At 42.6% G+C, this 17667-nt stretch overlaps 1 protein-coding gene across 3 annotated transcripts; it reads right to left on the bottom strand.

Annotated features, from left to right (window-relative positions):
• Positions 1-2808: 2808 nt before the first annotated feature.
• LOC139121096 (insulin gene enhancer protein ISL-1-like) lies at positions 2809-16695 on the bottom strand. Of its 3 annotated transcripts, none has more exons than XM_070685723.1 (6): positions 16524-16695; positions 14937-15126; positions 13999-14249; positions 12206-12504; positions 7785-7970; positions 2809-4604 (listed from the first exon to the last, which is right to left on the bottom strand). In XM_070685723.1, the coding sequence occupies exons 2-6, from the start codon at positions 15113-15115 to the stop codon at positions 4485-4487; spliced, it is 1035 nt and encodes a 344-aa protein (XP_070541824.1). In that variant the 5' UTR covers positions 15116-15126; positions 16524-16695; the 3' UTR covers positions 2809-4484. The 3 variants fall into 3 exon arrangements, with proteins under 3 accessions (XP_070541824.1, XP_070541822.1, XP_070541823.1); XM_070685721.1 differs by lacking the exon at positions 16524-16695 and adding an exon at positions 15424-15583; XM_070685722.1 differs by lacking the exon at positions 16524-16695 and adding an exon at positions 15390-15534.
• Between the last annotated feature and the right edge of the window lie 972 nt (positions 16696-17667).

Below are 17667 nucleotides of genomic sequence, written 5' to 3'. Positions count from 1 at the left end.
CCACAACAACAACGAAACAACTGAGTTCAGGGATTCCGTATACGGATATACAAACCCGGTTGCAATGTTCTCTGAGTCTGAACCCTTAAAAAGCAATGTCTTCGTGACATGAATTCTCGCTCTCCAAGCCGCCTGCTTATCGGCCAGTCAGTTATGGAAATTAACACGCATTGCGTACAAGCAGAGCGATAATTGTTCGTTTCATCTCGCTGAACGATCACATTTCATTTGCGTTTCCGCGTTTCCAAATAGACCTTTGACCCCGGAGTGAAACTGAGTATTTGCTTCAAAAATTTTCTGACACGGCGAAAGAGCCTTCTTTCGATGGAACGCCTTTGCCCTCAGCTAATCATTTCCCGGCAATTTGACAACGGTGAACATTTGAAACAGACCCTTTCTGTCAGCTTTTTATGATGATTCATACACCTAGGAGAGCTCGGCCGCTTTAAAAGTAATATTTTGCTTATAACCTAATTAAATTAGGTTTAACTCCTCCTCCCAGATTTTCTTTCGGATAGGGTGAAATGAACCACTGTAGCTTGGAAAAAAACGACAGCGAAGCAGGTACATCGAGGTTTTTTGTTACGGTTGTGCGTTGTAGACACTTTTTGAAGCGACGGCACTCTGAGAGCTGCCATTTTTGGCGGTGATTTTGTCACTGCGCACGGGGTTTTGTGGAGGTACCGTGCACTGTGTAACACTCGATTGTTCGTTCTACGACTTGTAATAAGGCATCTACGTTACAGTGTGAAGGCATACGACAACTACAGGCTAGAGCATCTAACGACACTTATTTTTTTGGTCATGCGGGATCTGGTTCACTATTCGATTTCTGTTTTTACCTCTTAATGTTTTTCAATGCTATACAATCCGGAAAAAATCCCTTCTCGTTTTTTCAGCCAAGAGGGTAATTTTTTGAGCGACGGAGCTTGTGAGTATAAAAAACCTGAAGCTGAAAAAGGCCGGCAAAGAGCAGTGAATGGATAAATCTGAATAAGTCTCATTGGCCTTAATGAGATCAATGAGAGACTGGGCACATGGCGATCAAAGACGAATCCGCACACAGGTCTTTGCGGGGCTTCCTGCAGGAACTCACAATAGCGTTGACAAAACGCACAGCACGCAAGGGGTTTTATGAGTATAAACGTTTGTTAAAGAAACCCGTTTGAGCGTCAAATTCGCGGGGTGTGGCCGCTTAAGGAGCGCCAGCTAGTAACCTGAAAAACAGTCCCCCGAAAATACAAGCCAAGCTCTTTTAACTGGTTCCCTTTTTTCACAGTTAAACAGTGTTATGTGCTGTGATCTCATGATTAATCCGACTTGTCTTTTTTTTTTCATGAATTGAAATAAAGTCTGTCTCGTCATGTTGTTCAGCCCCAGTGTGCTATGTGTAATACCTAAAGACCACCTACTATACGCTGGAAACTGTATACTCACATGGAATACAAAATGCGAGCTATGCACCGGTGCCATTGACAGCACAGTCGACAAACTGTTTACGACCATACTCGGGTGTTTAAAGTTTGTCAGAACTGTTTTGTAACTCTTAATTACTTGGCGCAATAAAGGGAAGGGCGTTTCTCAATGGTAGGGAGAAAAGTTCTACACACACTCCTAGCTCTCCTTGATTTATGTGTTCGCGCAAGAATAGTCAAAGGGGTGGACAACACACAAGACGTAGCCCGCAGACTGGCCGAGGCCAACATTCGGTTATTTTCTTTGAGGGGAAGGTGGATAGGCATTCTGTTTTGTCCGGCCACGACACACTCGCCAATTAGCGGCTATTGTGGCGTTGTATACATTAGCGCTCATTACAGCGCTAATTAAGACTGTAGCATCGTCTGAAGGGACCCCTTCTCTTTTCACCGGTGTCTGGTGAGCGGTGAGCGTTGGCAGGCTGGCAACGAAAACAAAAAGGCGGAGCGGTTGAATTTAATTAAAACAGCAAGCCCCCACTGAGTGTCAACGGACAATACAATGAAAGCGACAGTATTCACTCTTCTGTCCCTTTGACCAGGTCCGGGTCGGATAGAATGTTGGGCGGGGGAAGATAGCAATGAGAGCACGAGAAGAAGGGAAAGAAAATGACCATGCCTGGGAAACTTGTCAAGATCTGTCTTGATGAGAAAACTTGGCCTAAACCAGACTTCGCAATTTCGGTTCTTTGTAAAGCGACCAGACAGTTAGACGCTGCGTGTTTCCAGCTGGAACTGATTGGGCGAACATAATTGTTGCACCCGAAAGAGAGAGAGAGGGGGGTTAAGGGGGAGGGTATGTGAAATCTGACAAGCTTTCGGAATATGAATGGAATTCATGAGACGAATCTTAAAACCACACATCTAGCGAAAAGGAACTTAATCGAGTCGATTTACAATACGTTAAAATTGCGTCCGATTGGTAGGATGGTTAATAACTCGTGGAGGGCCTCCTCTATGGCGGATCACGACTATAGACCATGCCATAGCTGGGAAAAGGGCCGGGGACTCAGCGTGGCATCGACATAACCGGGTTGTTTTGAGCTGTGAAAAGAGAAATAAAATCAATCAATTGTTTTTTAGAAACAAAGTACTTACAGCGGTTTAGAACGCGAAGGCTTAATGTGAAAATAAAGCAGGCTACAATAACCCTAATTATATTTATCCTATCTGACTGTAATTCTACATTTTTGACTTTCTTTAGCTGTGTGTATTCAGCACTAAGACACCATTACGCAACCAGCCTGAAAGGGCAAGTTGACGCGATCAACTCGGCTAATAAGCCAAGCCAACACCCTTGTTTGGTACAAAAACAACACAAAGACAACCTCAGTTAGTTTATGACGTCATCGTGCTTCTGTTTTAATTTTCAAATTGTTGGGAACATCTCCCGATATAAAACGTAGCTTTTTCGTAATTCTCTGAAACCACATGGTATTACTGTTGTAGCTGGAAAAAATTGCAATGTTCTTTGACCTATCCCTACAGAGTTGTATTTGAACAAGCTTGCTGGGTATTGAGTTTCTCAGTCTTGAACCCAAAACTCCTGAAACTGTAAACTTTGAATTTAAAAATTCGTATTCCAGTCTGTCTTGATGTGTTGGGAAGGACGTCCGTGACGAGAGAAAAAACGTACACAGTTTATTAACTTGCGCCCTGAAATATCCACGATAAATAATATAAAATATTTAAAAGTTTTACCCTTGTTTTTCTCCTCGTTGCGTGACGTAATATGGCTGAGAAACATGTCCGTGAATGAAAACAATAGAAGAAATCACCAGAGTTGAAAAAAATTCGATAGAAAATGTCCCACGGGTATTGCAATGGGCTGGGTTGTACACAGCACCTAACACAAAACCCCCTGAAAGTTGCAATCCTAACACATTGCATGGACGATCAAGTTAGAGTGTCATTCTCTGATGGTGTATTGCATCTGCCAACGAAACCAGAGAACGGTTTCATAAATATCGGCTTTAAATAATTTCAGCAAAGTTCCCCCCAAAGTTTTTTTTTCTTCTTCTTAAAACCAAAAGCTGCTGTCGTTCTCCTCACTATTCTGCAAACTTTATCGCTCACGTGCCCACGGCACGGTTTTGCCCAGACTCAATCCGACAACGCGAGAACGCTGTGACAGTGCGTGTCCTGTTTCACTGGTTTGTGTGGGAACTATCACCGTCGAGAAATTCAGCACTATTTATCATAGGCCGGTGGCAGTAGTCCATACATTATCACTGAAACTCTTAAACTCCCGCGTATTAATGAATATTATTAATCGTCTGCTACTACCGCTAGTAATGTACATTTCGTTCGGGAATTGTCTCACTTTTCACTTCCAAGTTGGGGCGTTGATACTTCCATCTACATTGAAAGTGGTCCTGTTACCTCTCAGTCATCTAGCCCCCCTCTCTCTCCCCTCCTCTCTCGCTCCTCTCTCATTCTGTCTCTCTCTTTATATACTCATCTCTGCCAAAGTGATATTCATTAACATTTCGAGGAGTCGTACACTTCGTGAAGAAACAAACAACGGAGGCAGCATATCTGATAGCGTCCACAACTCTGCGTGATTCCAGCATACTTGTACGGTTTCCGACGGTGTTGAAGGCGGTTACGGGAGTTTCCACACATACCTCTTGTGTTCGGTTTTTAAAAGAGTGGTGGTTATGAATCATTCATTCCGCTCTGCCAACCGAAGGCATTGGACTGTCGGCCTATTTTCTTTCGTCGAGTCGAACATGATGTGTCCCTTTGCCTTGGGTCACGTGCATGTTTAGGAAGCAGTCGGAGGGTTCGATGGCGAAAGGAGTGTACAGAGAACAGCTGAAACCAATGCCCAACTCTCCCGGGTTCTGGCAGTAGAATGAATTTCCCCAAGTTTTTAGGCAAGTGGGTTTATCCAATGATTCAAAATCGTTGCACTACCGATAGTATATCCTTCAACATGGCGCCGGCAAAAGATTGTCCGTTCACGCTGCATTTGTTCCTAGAAAAACCACAACACACACTTCGCTGTCATTCACTCGACGTTGATATTGCTGACGGTGGAGGGTTGCTATCAACTAGCGTGTCCTCTGGAGGGGGCGTCAATTGTGAGTCCTCATGATTTGGGGGGTTACCTTCCGAGAAATTTACCTGTGTGATATAAAAAAAGGGTAAAACACAAAATCAGAAAAGAAAGGCGAACTGAGTCGGAAACAGGAAAAAACGTCAATAGGGCGCGAGAAAAACCGATAGAGAAAAGCCGTCAGTGGGGTTTGAGTTGTTTCAGCTTTGTTCCGAACGATTACTCGCGGAAAAAAATCGATGGCGACCTACTTGCAAATGTATTACGCGCAACCTTTAAGATTTTCGAATGTAGGTTTTCCCACAGAAATGACAAAAAAGCACTAAATCAGTCCGACAGCGGAGTGTTACGTTCACATGTATCGCTGAGACGAGGCGATCGGGACAACACGCTGAGAGTGAAGCCTATGGTTTTTCAGTGTTGTACATTAAAACTCGAAGAAAATTGCGTTATTTGTTCGTAGTGAGGGGCATGTTTCGCGAGGCTGTTAGTTGGCCAATTACGAGTTCTTCAACAATACCGGGCGAGATGAGACATAGCCTGATTATATATTTCACTGTGCGCACACACACGTGCTTCAAGAAATTAGATTGGGGTAAACATAATATGTGTGGGCTGTCTGGTATTACCTTAAAATCAAATTATTAATTATGATTACAATCCACATGGGGACAACTTTAGCAGAACGATTGAGGTTGTAAGGAGTAGAGGATGGTGAGAGGGGTCCAGGGGAAACCAATGCCGCAGACCACTATGCTGTTCTGCCTGCGCGAGATGCACTTCATATATATTGAGGTTTCACAGACGCGACAATTTTGTGGCGGAAAACCGCGAGGAAATGCCACTTTTTCACATAAATTTCCTAGGCCGCGTTTGAGACAACCACGTCATTTTCTTTCAGCCAGCCTGTTTGACTGAACAGCTTGTAGTGGAAACCAGACTACAGAGTGGCTGACAGTGATGTATATCCGAGCTTCGCTCTGAGGTCATATCTGTTCCCAAGCCTCAGTTTCATCATTTGGAAATTTCAACGCAAAGCTCCCGCGCGCCGTATTCTACACACGAACATCTCTCTCACACTTCAAAAGAGTCCCTCCGAAAAAACAGACATGAACAGAAACACAATGCCAACATGACAGAACCTGCGGCTGCAAGTCTCCCCCGTCTCATATAAAAAGACCGTTATTGTTATTCATACACGGATAAAACTGAGGTCAGTTTGTATTGTAAAAATAAAATTAGTAGTTCCCACACAACTATCCCTCTGTCATATGTGACTAGGTAAACATGTTAGAGGATCGAGTTATTCTGTAAAGGTGTTATCGCTATTATTTATTAATTCTGCCAATTATTTAACAAAGACGACTCAAGTGAAAAGAGAGATAATGGCTTTTCAATAACAAATGGATATGTATATATATATATATATATATATAGTATATATATATATATATATATATATATATATATATATATATATATATATATATATATCTTCTTTAGGGCAACACATAATTACCTACTTATTACAACTTCATATCGTATTTTGTTGGTTGTGAAAGCCCAAGTTGCATGTGTGCATGATATACAAATGTATACATATGTGTGTATATGTATAATCGTAATATATATATATATATATATATATATATATATATATATATATATATATATGTGTGTGTGTGTGTGTGTGTGTGTGTGTGTGTGTGTGTGTGTGTGTGTGTGTGTGTGTGTGTGTGTGTGTATACGTATTTTACAAATAGAGACTTAGACGTGGAATTATATTTATGTAAATTGTATAAAAAAGGAGAATATTTGTTTTGTGTCGCTATAATAACGGCCACCTTGTCCTGCAAACTCCTGACTTGCACAGCCCCAATCCACCTATATTGGTAATTGTATTACATAAAGTATAAATTCTGGTTCCTTAAAGGTAGAGGAGTCTACCACGGGATACATTTGCATGGTGGGATTTTTCCGCCAACTCCCCGCTGGCGCTCCAGTTTATCTTTCGTCTCCCATCACTATAGTATCATCCTTGAGTGCCCCCATCTCCCCATCTCTCCGAAGAAAAGAATACTTAAAATAATTTCCCCCTATTTGTCTTGATATTTTTGTAGACTGTACACGTGCTCTTGTCATACCTTACCATTCGCCCTATTATTAAAGTAAGAGTTCTGCACTCCACAGGAAGTGGCGCAGAGATAGTATGTGTTTTATTCTCAAACATATTTAACCAATCATTGTGCAATTGTAGGCCCATAACGAGCGGCCCTTCATCTCATCTATTTTCCTAAACCTTAATAGGCTTAATCATTTTTGGCGAGGGGGGAATTTTGAAGTGCAGTGAGAAATGCGACACACTAATACACCATCCTCCGAAGGGCAGGCATTACGTACGGGATAATTTCGCTCTCGCAAAGGGGATAAAAACGTGGAGTTGGAAATTAAAGTTTTCTCTCTGATTTAAACGGATTGGTTCTCTGCAAAAACGCTGGTGGATTCAATAACATGGTAAATAAGAAAATTCACTAAACGCTGTGTCTGACTGTCTCTGTGTTAAGGAGGGCATTGTTATGTTCGAGTTGTGACCGAATTACGTTGACACTACAGTAATCACGAAAAATGGCCGCCGTTTGAATAGAAAAAAAGGGGCTCAGAAATCCAGCGGAGTGTAATTTCTTTATCAGTTCTGGATTAAAGCTTCACTACAAGTTGTGTTTGAGTATTACGCGGCAAACCGGACTTAGAGGCCTATGGATGAGACAGCTTCCAAGATTTAGAGAAAAATGGCGCCAATATACGTACAGATGACCATTTCTCTTTTCAGATTCAGGAAAGTTTACTGATTAAAGTGAATGCAAAAAGTGTTCCCGAAAGAATTCGTAATTATATTTGTTTCGGTAAAGATGCATTAAAACGTTAAGATATACGATTAACGTTCCATAACGTATAAATAAACATTTTAATTTTTCACTGCGAGGATTAAATTTGTCATACTTGATCGAAATGTGGACAGGACATTCACAATTTACAGACGACGCCATTCTCCTGATATAACGCACACAATTAAATATTTAGGCAATTAGAAGTCGTAAATAAAAGCAAAATAATATAATAGCCGTAAATTTGGAGTGACATTGGTTTGTTCGTATTAATCAAAGTTACTGGGACATTGGCGATGTCCCCGGGACACTCGACGCCATTTTGTGAAAATTAATATTGAGAGTGGAGATTGGCAAACTTACCAATTGTTGAAAAGCCGGCTGTTCAATGTCGCTTTTCAGGGCAAAATCGCTGAGGGCTTGCCAAGCTGGCGGTTGTTGCTGGTAGCTAGTTACTTCCACTGGATTTGCCTGCATGTTTCCTTCGTGTCGTACTGGACTAGACGCCACCATCGGGACTCCTTGGAAACCTTGTGCCCTCTGATTGTTCTGAAAATTAATTTTTTTATGTGTTTGTGAAAAAAAACACGAAAAATCCGTGTTTAATTATTTAAAAATAATCACGAGGAGAGAGAGAGTTATGCATCATTTGTGTAATGTAATTGAATTTTAGTTATCAGTTTACAAATAGTGAACACTGTCAGCGAAATCCCGCGCAATGACGCTTGGTGGGGCCAGAACAACTGGCCAGGAATAGCAAGCTTATCCGGAGAATGCTTCGTTAAATTGACAGAAAGGCGATCGGGTTTCACGGTCTTTCGGGGATTTCAGTAATTGCGTTGCTGTTTGGGCTGCAAAACATGCAGAAAGTCACGTTCAGGTGGACCATGTGTGTCCTGTTTAGGCGACGAACCGGGCAACGATCACGTGTACAGGCACTGTGTTCTGTGAGTTTCTCTCGGATTTCCAAAAGGCGCAGTTCGTCAAGCTTTAGAACGTTCAACAACATGCATCATTTGCCTCAGAGAGAGAGAGAGAGAGAGAGAGAGAGAGAGAGAGAGAGAGAGAGAGAGAGAGAGAGAGAGAGAGAGAGAAATCAACGTCGGCTGACTGAAATTGAAGGCGCAGATGTTAACTCCCGATAGCAACTGATCGCTCACGCCTAGAGGAGACAAGAAACACTAGGTTCCGAGGAAAGACAGGGGTCGCTAGACTGAGAAAGAACACCTGGTTGTCGTCCATTCAGGGTGTCGATAGAAAGGTGAATGACAGAGGGTAAACAAGGGAACGTCGGCACTCGACTTGCGTTATTTGGTGGCGTAACTCTTTTTTTTTTGCTCACAAATTGCCGAAAACGCATAAAAATTAAAATATGGTAACTTCGAATTATGAAACTGATTTAAGATGCACGCGATAGTATTCTCGGGTGCCGGGCTTGTTGTCACTTTGCAGTAAGCCCGAGGTCTGAGCAACACCAATAATACCTGCCAATTTGCGTAACCCGAGCCCCGCTTCAGACTACCTGACATGACACTGCAAACCTACAAAACTTCAGTCTTTTTCTTGCGCACTGAGGTTGAGAAGTGGCTGCGTTTTGAAGGACGAGTGGCACAAATAAAACGAAATTTCTCAAGTGCTGTAACAATGGTCCCTAAATATAGCTAGAGACGCAACTGAACTGAGCGAGCGAGAGAAAGAGAGAGACGGGGAGTGCTTCGCCGGATTTGCGCAGCTCAGCTGGCGAAGTAGGGAAGAAAAAAAGCTGCCTGGGGTCGCAAGCGGTATTTTTCGCCAGTTTCATTCACGGGCAAACAGTACGATTAGGATGACGGGTCGATCCTCGGTGACCCTTTCATTCGACAGCTGATACCTTCGACATGGGCAATAGTCGCATTTTTTTTGCATCGACCGCGGCGTATTTATGTACACTGCGACCATACGAGTCTTCAAAAACAGAGTAAATACAAACTGACAAGCTATTTGTACAACTGCGTCAAGAGGGGGCTTCCAAACGCACATATGACACCTCATTATAAACCGATTTCCCCGACTGGCGTATTTATGTTGTGAGGGGGGGAACACAACAAAAAGACGAATCTCGACCCTGCCCGTGCAAACACCGTCATATCTAAAATATACACAGATGAACGCGAGTTTGTGTACCCAGAACGAAAACACACAGCCCAATCCGTTATCTCGATTGCTTCTTCAAAGCCAAACATTACAGGTATTGTCTCACCGACTTAGAAAAACGCTCCTCGTGTGAATTGAACGACTCAACATTTTATGTAGTGGAACTTGTACCAGGTAGAGGACCGACCGAGCCGCGACTGCGTAAAGTTTTACCTCACTCCCGGGAACACGCTTTATTACCCCCTACACGAGTTTTTACTCACTCACGTAATAAAAACGGAAAATTAAAGCGTACAACTAAATTGTTAATGAGGGAACAATAACATAAGGCGACTGAACGGCTGGAGACGACAATGTTTTATGGACGGCGCTGAAGCTGAGCGGCCTCCAAGCAGAGAGATTTTCTCGGGAGAAACGTCGTTGAGCTCTGTCGACAGCTGAGTATACTCGCCACTCTATAATACCGTTCGGCAATGGGCTCCTCGCGGTACCTTTAGGGACCCAAAGAGTTGGTTGAGGGGAGTATTTTGCAATTCCCCAAACAGCAGACCAAAGATGAATCCCGCCGATTAAAACCCTCATCATGGCTCCGATCTGACACACACTCACTATCTTCACTAACCCCCATTCACAATCTCTTCATTCCGTCTACAAATTGAAATTTATGATATAAATTTTATTTGCTTGGACAGGCCTCCGACGTCTCCCAGTACAACGTTGTGTATTTCTTTCGAATCAACACAAATGTATATGGTGCTCTAGTTTTCTACGGTACAGCTAGGTCTTCTTTGTACTCATGCAATATTTCTATGGATCAGATCACCAGTTTGCCTGATTTTTGGTTCGGTGAGTTGTGTGGCCTGTTGTCAATTGAGTTGGGTTTAAAGACCCAGCGCCCAGCCCAACGAACCGACTTCCACTGCCTGTGGAATGTTGGTCGTTCAGGTGTCGTCAGCGACACCTGCAATTTCGGCTAATCTTTTTTTCTGAAGTCAGAAGAACTCGACATTGCGGTCGTAAACAAACTTCCTTGCCATTCAAATGATAATTGTGAAACAGCGTCACAAATAAGCGATCCATGGTGACTTGGACGACAAAAAAACGCCGAAGGTCAGATCTGACCAAAGTCGCACTTTACTATGATGTCACCTGTTACGCATAAAATATTTTTACAAACGAGAAAATGATCGAATGTTGCATGAGAACTGTCAACAATCACGTTTACTGAATATGTCAGGAGAAATAAAAACTAACAAACCAAGTACAATATGAATTAATGTATTATTTTTATGAACGAGCGGTGGCTGAGCAAAACACTTTAATGAGAGCAACCTTGTAACCTTTGAAGAGACTTTCTTGCCGGCCACAGACAATCTGTTGGTGCAATTCTTGCAAATTTGCACTTTTTACAGAAGTTATGCGTCAATACTGTATCCTACAAGGGTACAATGATCGAGTCCAATGTGGCGTTTAAGAAAAGCAAACAATATCAAAGGCGTCGAGCAGAGGGTATATCTTAGTCATATAACACATGCAAATTTTGTAGAAGGGGGTTACTCTCACGGCGCATGCACTATTAATCAGCAATGGGAGCAGTTACATTGCCTAACGTTGAATTTCGACAGGGATTAAAAATTAATGAAAAATTATGCGACGTATCTAGCTTTAATTCCATCAGATCCTCACGTGACAGAAAACCACAGAAAAAATTCTAGCCCGCCAAATCTATATAATTTTACGCGAGATCTTAAAATTGTCTAAATGGCGAGACGGCAAATTATCTAGGTGAATGCTACTATTGGCACTAGACTAAGACAGTGAGAGAAAGAAAGCGACATAATTAGCAGTTATGATACACTTTACAGCTCAACCGGAAAAATCATTAAGCTGGTCGCTTTGTGCCACGCTCAAGATCTCGTCTTTCCGAAAAAACCGCGAAGTGCAGTTAGCGGTCCTTGGGGTAAATGAAAATTCGCGAAACCAAAATTGGTTCGGGGGAAAAATGTCAGGTGCCCGAGATCGATCACGCCGACTCGCGTTACTGAAATGTGGTGTTTGCGACGGTCCGGAGTAGTGATATTTACTGCTCTCGACAGACCTGTTCACTAATTTATGAATTGAAACGAGATAGATGTCAGTGAGCAAACGACATGTAAAAGCGCAGTCACATGTCTGAAAAAAATAAAACCGCGCCATTTCTTTGCGCCTGATATTTACAACGGGCTCTGCGGAAAGCAATGCAAAGCCATACAAAGAAACATTGACGAGAACAGAAGTTGAGTGTGAAATACCCCTTTTAATTTATTCAACACTTTCTTTTCACCGTTGAACTGATCTTAAAAGGGCGACTTGAGTTAATTTGGAATTATTATGTTTACAAACACAGCCCTCGATGACACACAGAGGGTAAACAAAACCTAGTGTAATATGGCCACTGTAGATGAGGCAAAACTTTGGCACGTGCACAAATTAATTTTTTTTCACCTGTAAGAATTTGTTGGTAGAGAGGAGAGACAGGCCCATCACGAGTAAAATTAAGCCTTCGGTGTGAGCAAGTACTGAAACTGTCGTAAAAATCGGATTTCGACAGGATTTCAATGAAAAAAGCATGCAACTACATGCAAGGAAATTATTAGGAATGATGTTTTTACCTTTTGCTGCTGTTGTTCTTGCATTTGCTTCATGAGCACACTCCTCTTTTTATCCTTACAACGTTTATTTTGAAACCACACTCGTATAACTCGGGGACTTAGTCCCGTCATTTCGACTAGTTGCTCTTTCATGAGAGCGTCCGGCCTGGGGTTGGCCCCGTAACAGGTCCGTAAAGTGTGGAGCTGTTTCTCGTTAAGCACCGTGCGAACTCTTGTCGTTTTGTGATGGGCTTCTTGTTTGTGTACATGCGGACGCAGAGAACCGCTCCTGTTGTTGTTTTGCATGGGTTCCGCATGGCCTGTGGCGTGACACACACGTAGAAAAAAAGAGAAAGCGGAGAAAAATCAATACAAATACAACGAAGAGGTAATTGTCATTTTGGGGGAAAAATGAAATAATAATAGTGAAGAACAAACACGGGAATCGGTCAACGCACTCGGCACACGTGGAAACATGGAATAAACGACATACAAGAGCTATGCCATTAGGCGAATACACTGACAGCCCTTACATTATAGCCATCGCAATTATTAAACCACTTTGCTTCAGCACACATGCACGATCATTTTCATTGGAAAGTTTTACTCCACATTCTCATTATCAAAGGCAATTTTTTAAGACGTCGTGCATCCCCAGTGAAGGACAACATTAATGTCGTATTCGTTCGTTTTGAGAAAGCTGGAATATTCCGTCACCGCGGTTGCCTTCACAAGCGGTGGACAAAATTTTCTAGGGTTTGCTATTACGTTACAAAACGACACTTACACACTCCATCAATATCGTTTGTAAGCTTCAAGTAAAGATTGAAACATGTAATGACTACATTATAAATATATAACAGCGCGTGCCCAAATACCACTTTGTTTGTGACAATATGAAGTCGCTCAATTTATTACTTTTTGTTTGATTCGATTTTAGAAAAAAGTGATTTACTGTAATTTTCATTTATAAGGTTTCCCGCGCTAGTTGGATTTTTTATTATTTCTCTTCTATTTACCGTGCATTGCCGTCTGCACATGGCTTCTATCACGCTTGCAGAGAGATTCTGTCGAACAAAAGCGTAAGAACTGCTTGATGTCAATTTGCTTGGAAAATATTTACTGAAAAATATACAGGAAGAGGGAATTGGTTCGGGGCTCCACAGGAGAGGTTCAACAATAGCAGACTGCTATCATGATGTGAAAAGAGAGAGCCCTTTTCGGGAGAGTACAAAGCGATAGGCTGGGCTCACGGGCGCTTCTGCGCAATACCAATATCGCGTATGAAATTGAAAATAGCGAGGAATACCTTTCTGGTGCATATGCGATGTGTTTAGACGGCGCCAGATTGTGCATTGAATACAATGAGGAGGACAATAGGGCAGCCGCAAGCGTAGCGAATAATCCCCACTACATCGTCCATTTTGAGGGTCGCAGTTACTGTAAACACCGTTTCTCCCCCAAAATTCTTAATTGATATTTATAATTCATACGAAATACTTAACTGTAGAATGTATCCATCTAACCAAGAGAATTTAGTTCTTCAGTGGAGAGCACGACAAGAAGTGGACTGGGTTCGCGCACAAACTGCAATTCCCGTATTATGAAAGTGGTCCCTTCTCTACGTATACTTTCATAGAAATAGTTCATTAACACGATAAATTCGACCTCGATCTGATTAAGTCACGATCAGTGGTTAGGTTGCTGGGGTTACACCGTACCATACAAGCGGAACCGAAGAGGGTAAATGGAACTAAAAACAAAAATACACAGAATACGGGAAAAAACTGCAATTTCGTAATAGAGGTACTCACTCGCCATATACGTTCGGTGGTTGCTGTTCGGAGTGCCGTTCACTTCTCCCGATGCACGTTCAACGACGTCGTGGTCCGCCTTGCAGAAGAGGCCGTCCTCACGAAGGGCAAATTCGTCCCCCGGAATCAGCTGACGACTGCACGCGACACAACGAAAACAATCTATATGGTAGATTTTGTTCCTAGCCCTCATGACGAAATCGTTCTTGCTGAATCCCAGGTTGCATTTTGCACATTTGGTTCCAAATAGCCTACGTATGGGAAATTAGTGGAAATACACAGTTGTAAATTGGTAGATATTACAAGGGGTCAGCATCATTGATAAGTCAATACACACAAGTTAAATATAATTTAGGATGTACGACAGACTCACGCGGGGTCTGATCACAGTCAAATCAAATTGACTAAAACTTTACTTGAGGACAGACCACATTGTCATATCAATTCCTAGTTTCCCCCATAAAAAATCTGACACTGCGCACCCACTGACAGTAAGTTTCAAATTTTTTAGACATCTGTAGAATACAAAAAAGAAACCATCACGGGCTCTGGTAGTAATTAAAAGTGAGCGTGATATATTCTTGTTTTTACTCGTGTAGCCTGGGACGCTGGGAAGACAACTACAGTACGTATAAAATAAATAAAAGTACAATTGCCACCGAGAACCGAGGACGAGATGTTCAAGTTTGATAGTAAGTACGGAACACGTTGGTAATTCTAATATGAAGGAACAAGTCGAAATTTCACTTGTTGTGTACACACTTTCCCTTCCTCGACTGCATCTGTAGATGGATCAAAAATGAAACGCCCCGACTTCCTGGTGCGTCATGAAGACCTTTTTTCAAAGCCACAAACCAACAACCCCTTCAGAAAATCGGAAAAGTCACCAGAAATATAACACATGGGTGCGAAAGAGGAGAACTGCGAGAAATATTCACCTTACGTAACACCTTTTACAGTAGGTTTTCCCGTCTCGTACGAAACACGTACAAGTTTCGTCGAGGTACTGGTTACAGTCGGAACATTTCAGACAGGCGGCGTGCCACTCCAGGTCCGGGGCAACACGGAGTATATACTGGTCTTGGATTTGGTTGCCACATCCCACACACAGCGACATTCTCCGTTTCTCTGTTAGAAAAGGGGGATCAGAAAATACAACGGGTGAGTTTTGGGGGAAGCCAGACAAGTACAACAAAGCACCCGTCGCCACTTCACTGCTGCTATTGCTACGGTGTTGCTGACGCGGTACGTTCAAGCTACCGGTTCGGCGAAACGCCGAGTGCTAGTGTCAAACTCGTACGCACATACGCATATACACACACATGGTTAGGCTTCGGAAAGCAAAACAATGCTGCCCAGCTACCTGCGACGGAACACAATTGAGAAATTACCGATTTGCAAAAGCAAGGCTGATGCACTACGTACTTTTGGGGTTCGAATCGCCCATCATATCGTAGAGTATCCCCTGGCTTCACGCGCGAGAAGAGGCCGGCGATGTGTTGTCAAAATGGGTGGTCTAACACTACTACGACTCATGTGGCCAGCTGACAAAAATACTTCAAAAAATTCCGAACTCGAAGGGCGGTGGCGCTGATTGGTTGCTATCACCAGTCACAGTCACGTGACGAGTGGGGGATGTATTCTTTTCACAGATTGGGCCTCTTTTGTTTGTTTGGCAAATTAGTTGACCCAGCTATTGTGGCTTCTTTTACATACAAAATAAGTATAAAAAAACTCTTTCATCAAAAGATTTGCTTTCATCGTCGAAATTCATATTTAATTATGGGTTCTGACCTAAATTAATTCCACTCGACGTTATCTCGGCCGACGTAAGTTGAGCATCGAAATGAAAACAAACAAATAAATAAATAAAAGTTAATTGAATTAATTGGTATCTTCTGCATAGTGATTGTCTTCAGGGGTGCAGAGAAGTACAATGCTGAGGATGAAATTCCATGCGCGCAAAACAAAAAAGATAACTTGGCGTGGTAAGTACGTGTTTCTCAGTGTACTATTGTGTTAGCAGACTGTTTTGAATCCCAAAAATATGCCGCCTCACACCGGCCGTTTTCATGTTTGGAAATACTGTCATGTTGACGTATGGCAAACAATAGGGGGACGTTGATAGGGTGTGAACGGCCCTACACTATTATACTAGCAAGACAGCAGAAATGCTAATTGCCACTGTGGGGCGCCCCATTGTCACTTCACCAGGAACACAAGAAGGGAAACGCTTGATCCACAGCTCCCGGACAAGGGCTTCACTCGCAGTTTCGGATGCCAGTTTCGCACCTGTCCAATCAACACTTGCGCTTGTCTGACGGCTTGGAAGCTCCAGACACCACAATCCTGTAAGCGAAGCGAGACGCAAAACCGTACTTTCCCACTACTGTCATTCACTTCGATAGAAACTCGGTTGCAAGTCACCGTGTTCACATCTATTTCGTCATAAACAGTGGATACAGCCTCTGTGTTGCCACAGACAGACGCTGATATAGCATTCGTGATCTCTTAATTTCACCTACCTTTATTTTTCAATTTTTATTTCAGTACTGCTCGTTGAGAATCGAATCATGGTCCCGCCAACCAAAATTCAGGCGTACTTTGTGAGGGAAGACGGTGCTTCGCGTTCAGATACGGAAGACAAATATGGACGAGCTGGCGTGCCCCATCAAATACATACAACCACTGGTCGACAGCTGAAACAACAGCGCGTGCGTACATACATGTCTGAACGATATGGTTAGTTACAAACTGGGGGAAACCCCGACATATGAGAAAATTGCAACATTTAATGGGCAAGTGAGATCAGGTATAACCGGGAACTACAATTCAACTATGACACTCTGATTTATCGAAATAGACCTGCGGATAGGGGCTTGATACGGCCATCGAAAGCTGTTTGCTTTGGCTGGACCATTGTCTTAGTCTAAGCTTTTGTACAATGTTGTCTTTCACGGATCAAAGTTGATGTGTATGTTCGGTTAGATGGCGTTGTGTCGTCGCTACTTCATTTGTTCAAGCAACCAATTGAGAGCAACGAGAGAAAAAAAGAGAAAGTTTGATCTCAAGCAAGGCGAGTGAATAATCGCACCGCTGTCCGGCAGTATGACTGCAAGTTTTAAGATTGCCTGTATTCATGTTATTTTCGATATAAAAATATGTTCCAGATTTTAAGCTTACAGCTGATGCGTGTGTTCCCGTTATCTTTCAGTCAACTCTACAACCGAATGCGTACACCAGGCGGGCAGATCGAACGACCGCCCACATGATTTCAACACAAAAAATAACACGTTGACAGATGTCAATCTATTGGCTTATCGGGTCCGATAACTCCAGATGGCTCTGATATTCCTAACGCCAAAACCGCCCATCCCATATCTACGGGGCTTAGCCGAGAAATGACGCACAGACGGTGATATTTGTACCGTCGTACTCGCCTCTCACCGATAATCTTCGATGACGATGCCGAATGCGGACTTAACCAAGGCCTCCGTGTGATGCGACCACAAAAAACAATAAATAAGAAAAAAAAGAATATCTGACCCGTAACAAGCCTAGTTACCACGCGCTTTGAGCCCTAATTGAAAAGTTCAGTTTTTTTTTAATTTATTTATATTTGGGTAGGGTAATCAATCATTATTTGTCATTTACACAAAATCGTCGTCT

Source organism: Ptychodera flava, chromosome 21, assembly GCF_041260155.1.
Source record: "Ptychodera flava strain L36383 chromosome 21, AS_Pfla_20210202, whole genome shotgun sequence".
NCBI classification, from domain to species: Eukaryota; Metazoa; Hemichordata; class Enteropneusta; family Ptychoderidae; genus Ptychodera; species Ptychodera flava.
Note: the sequence above shows the minus strand (reverse complement) of the source record. Positions and strands in the feature narration are given on the sequence as shown.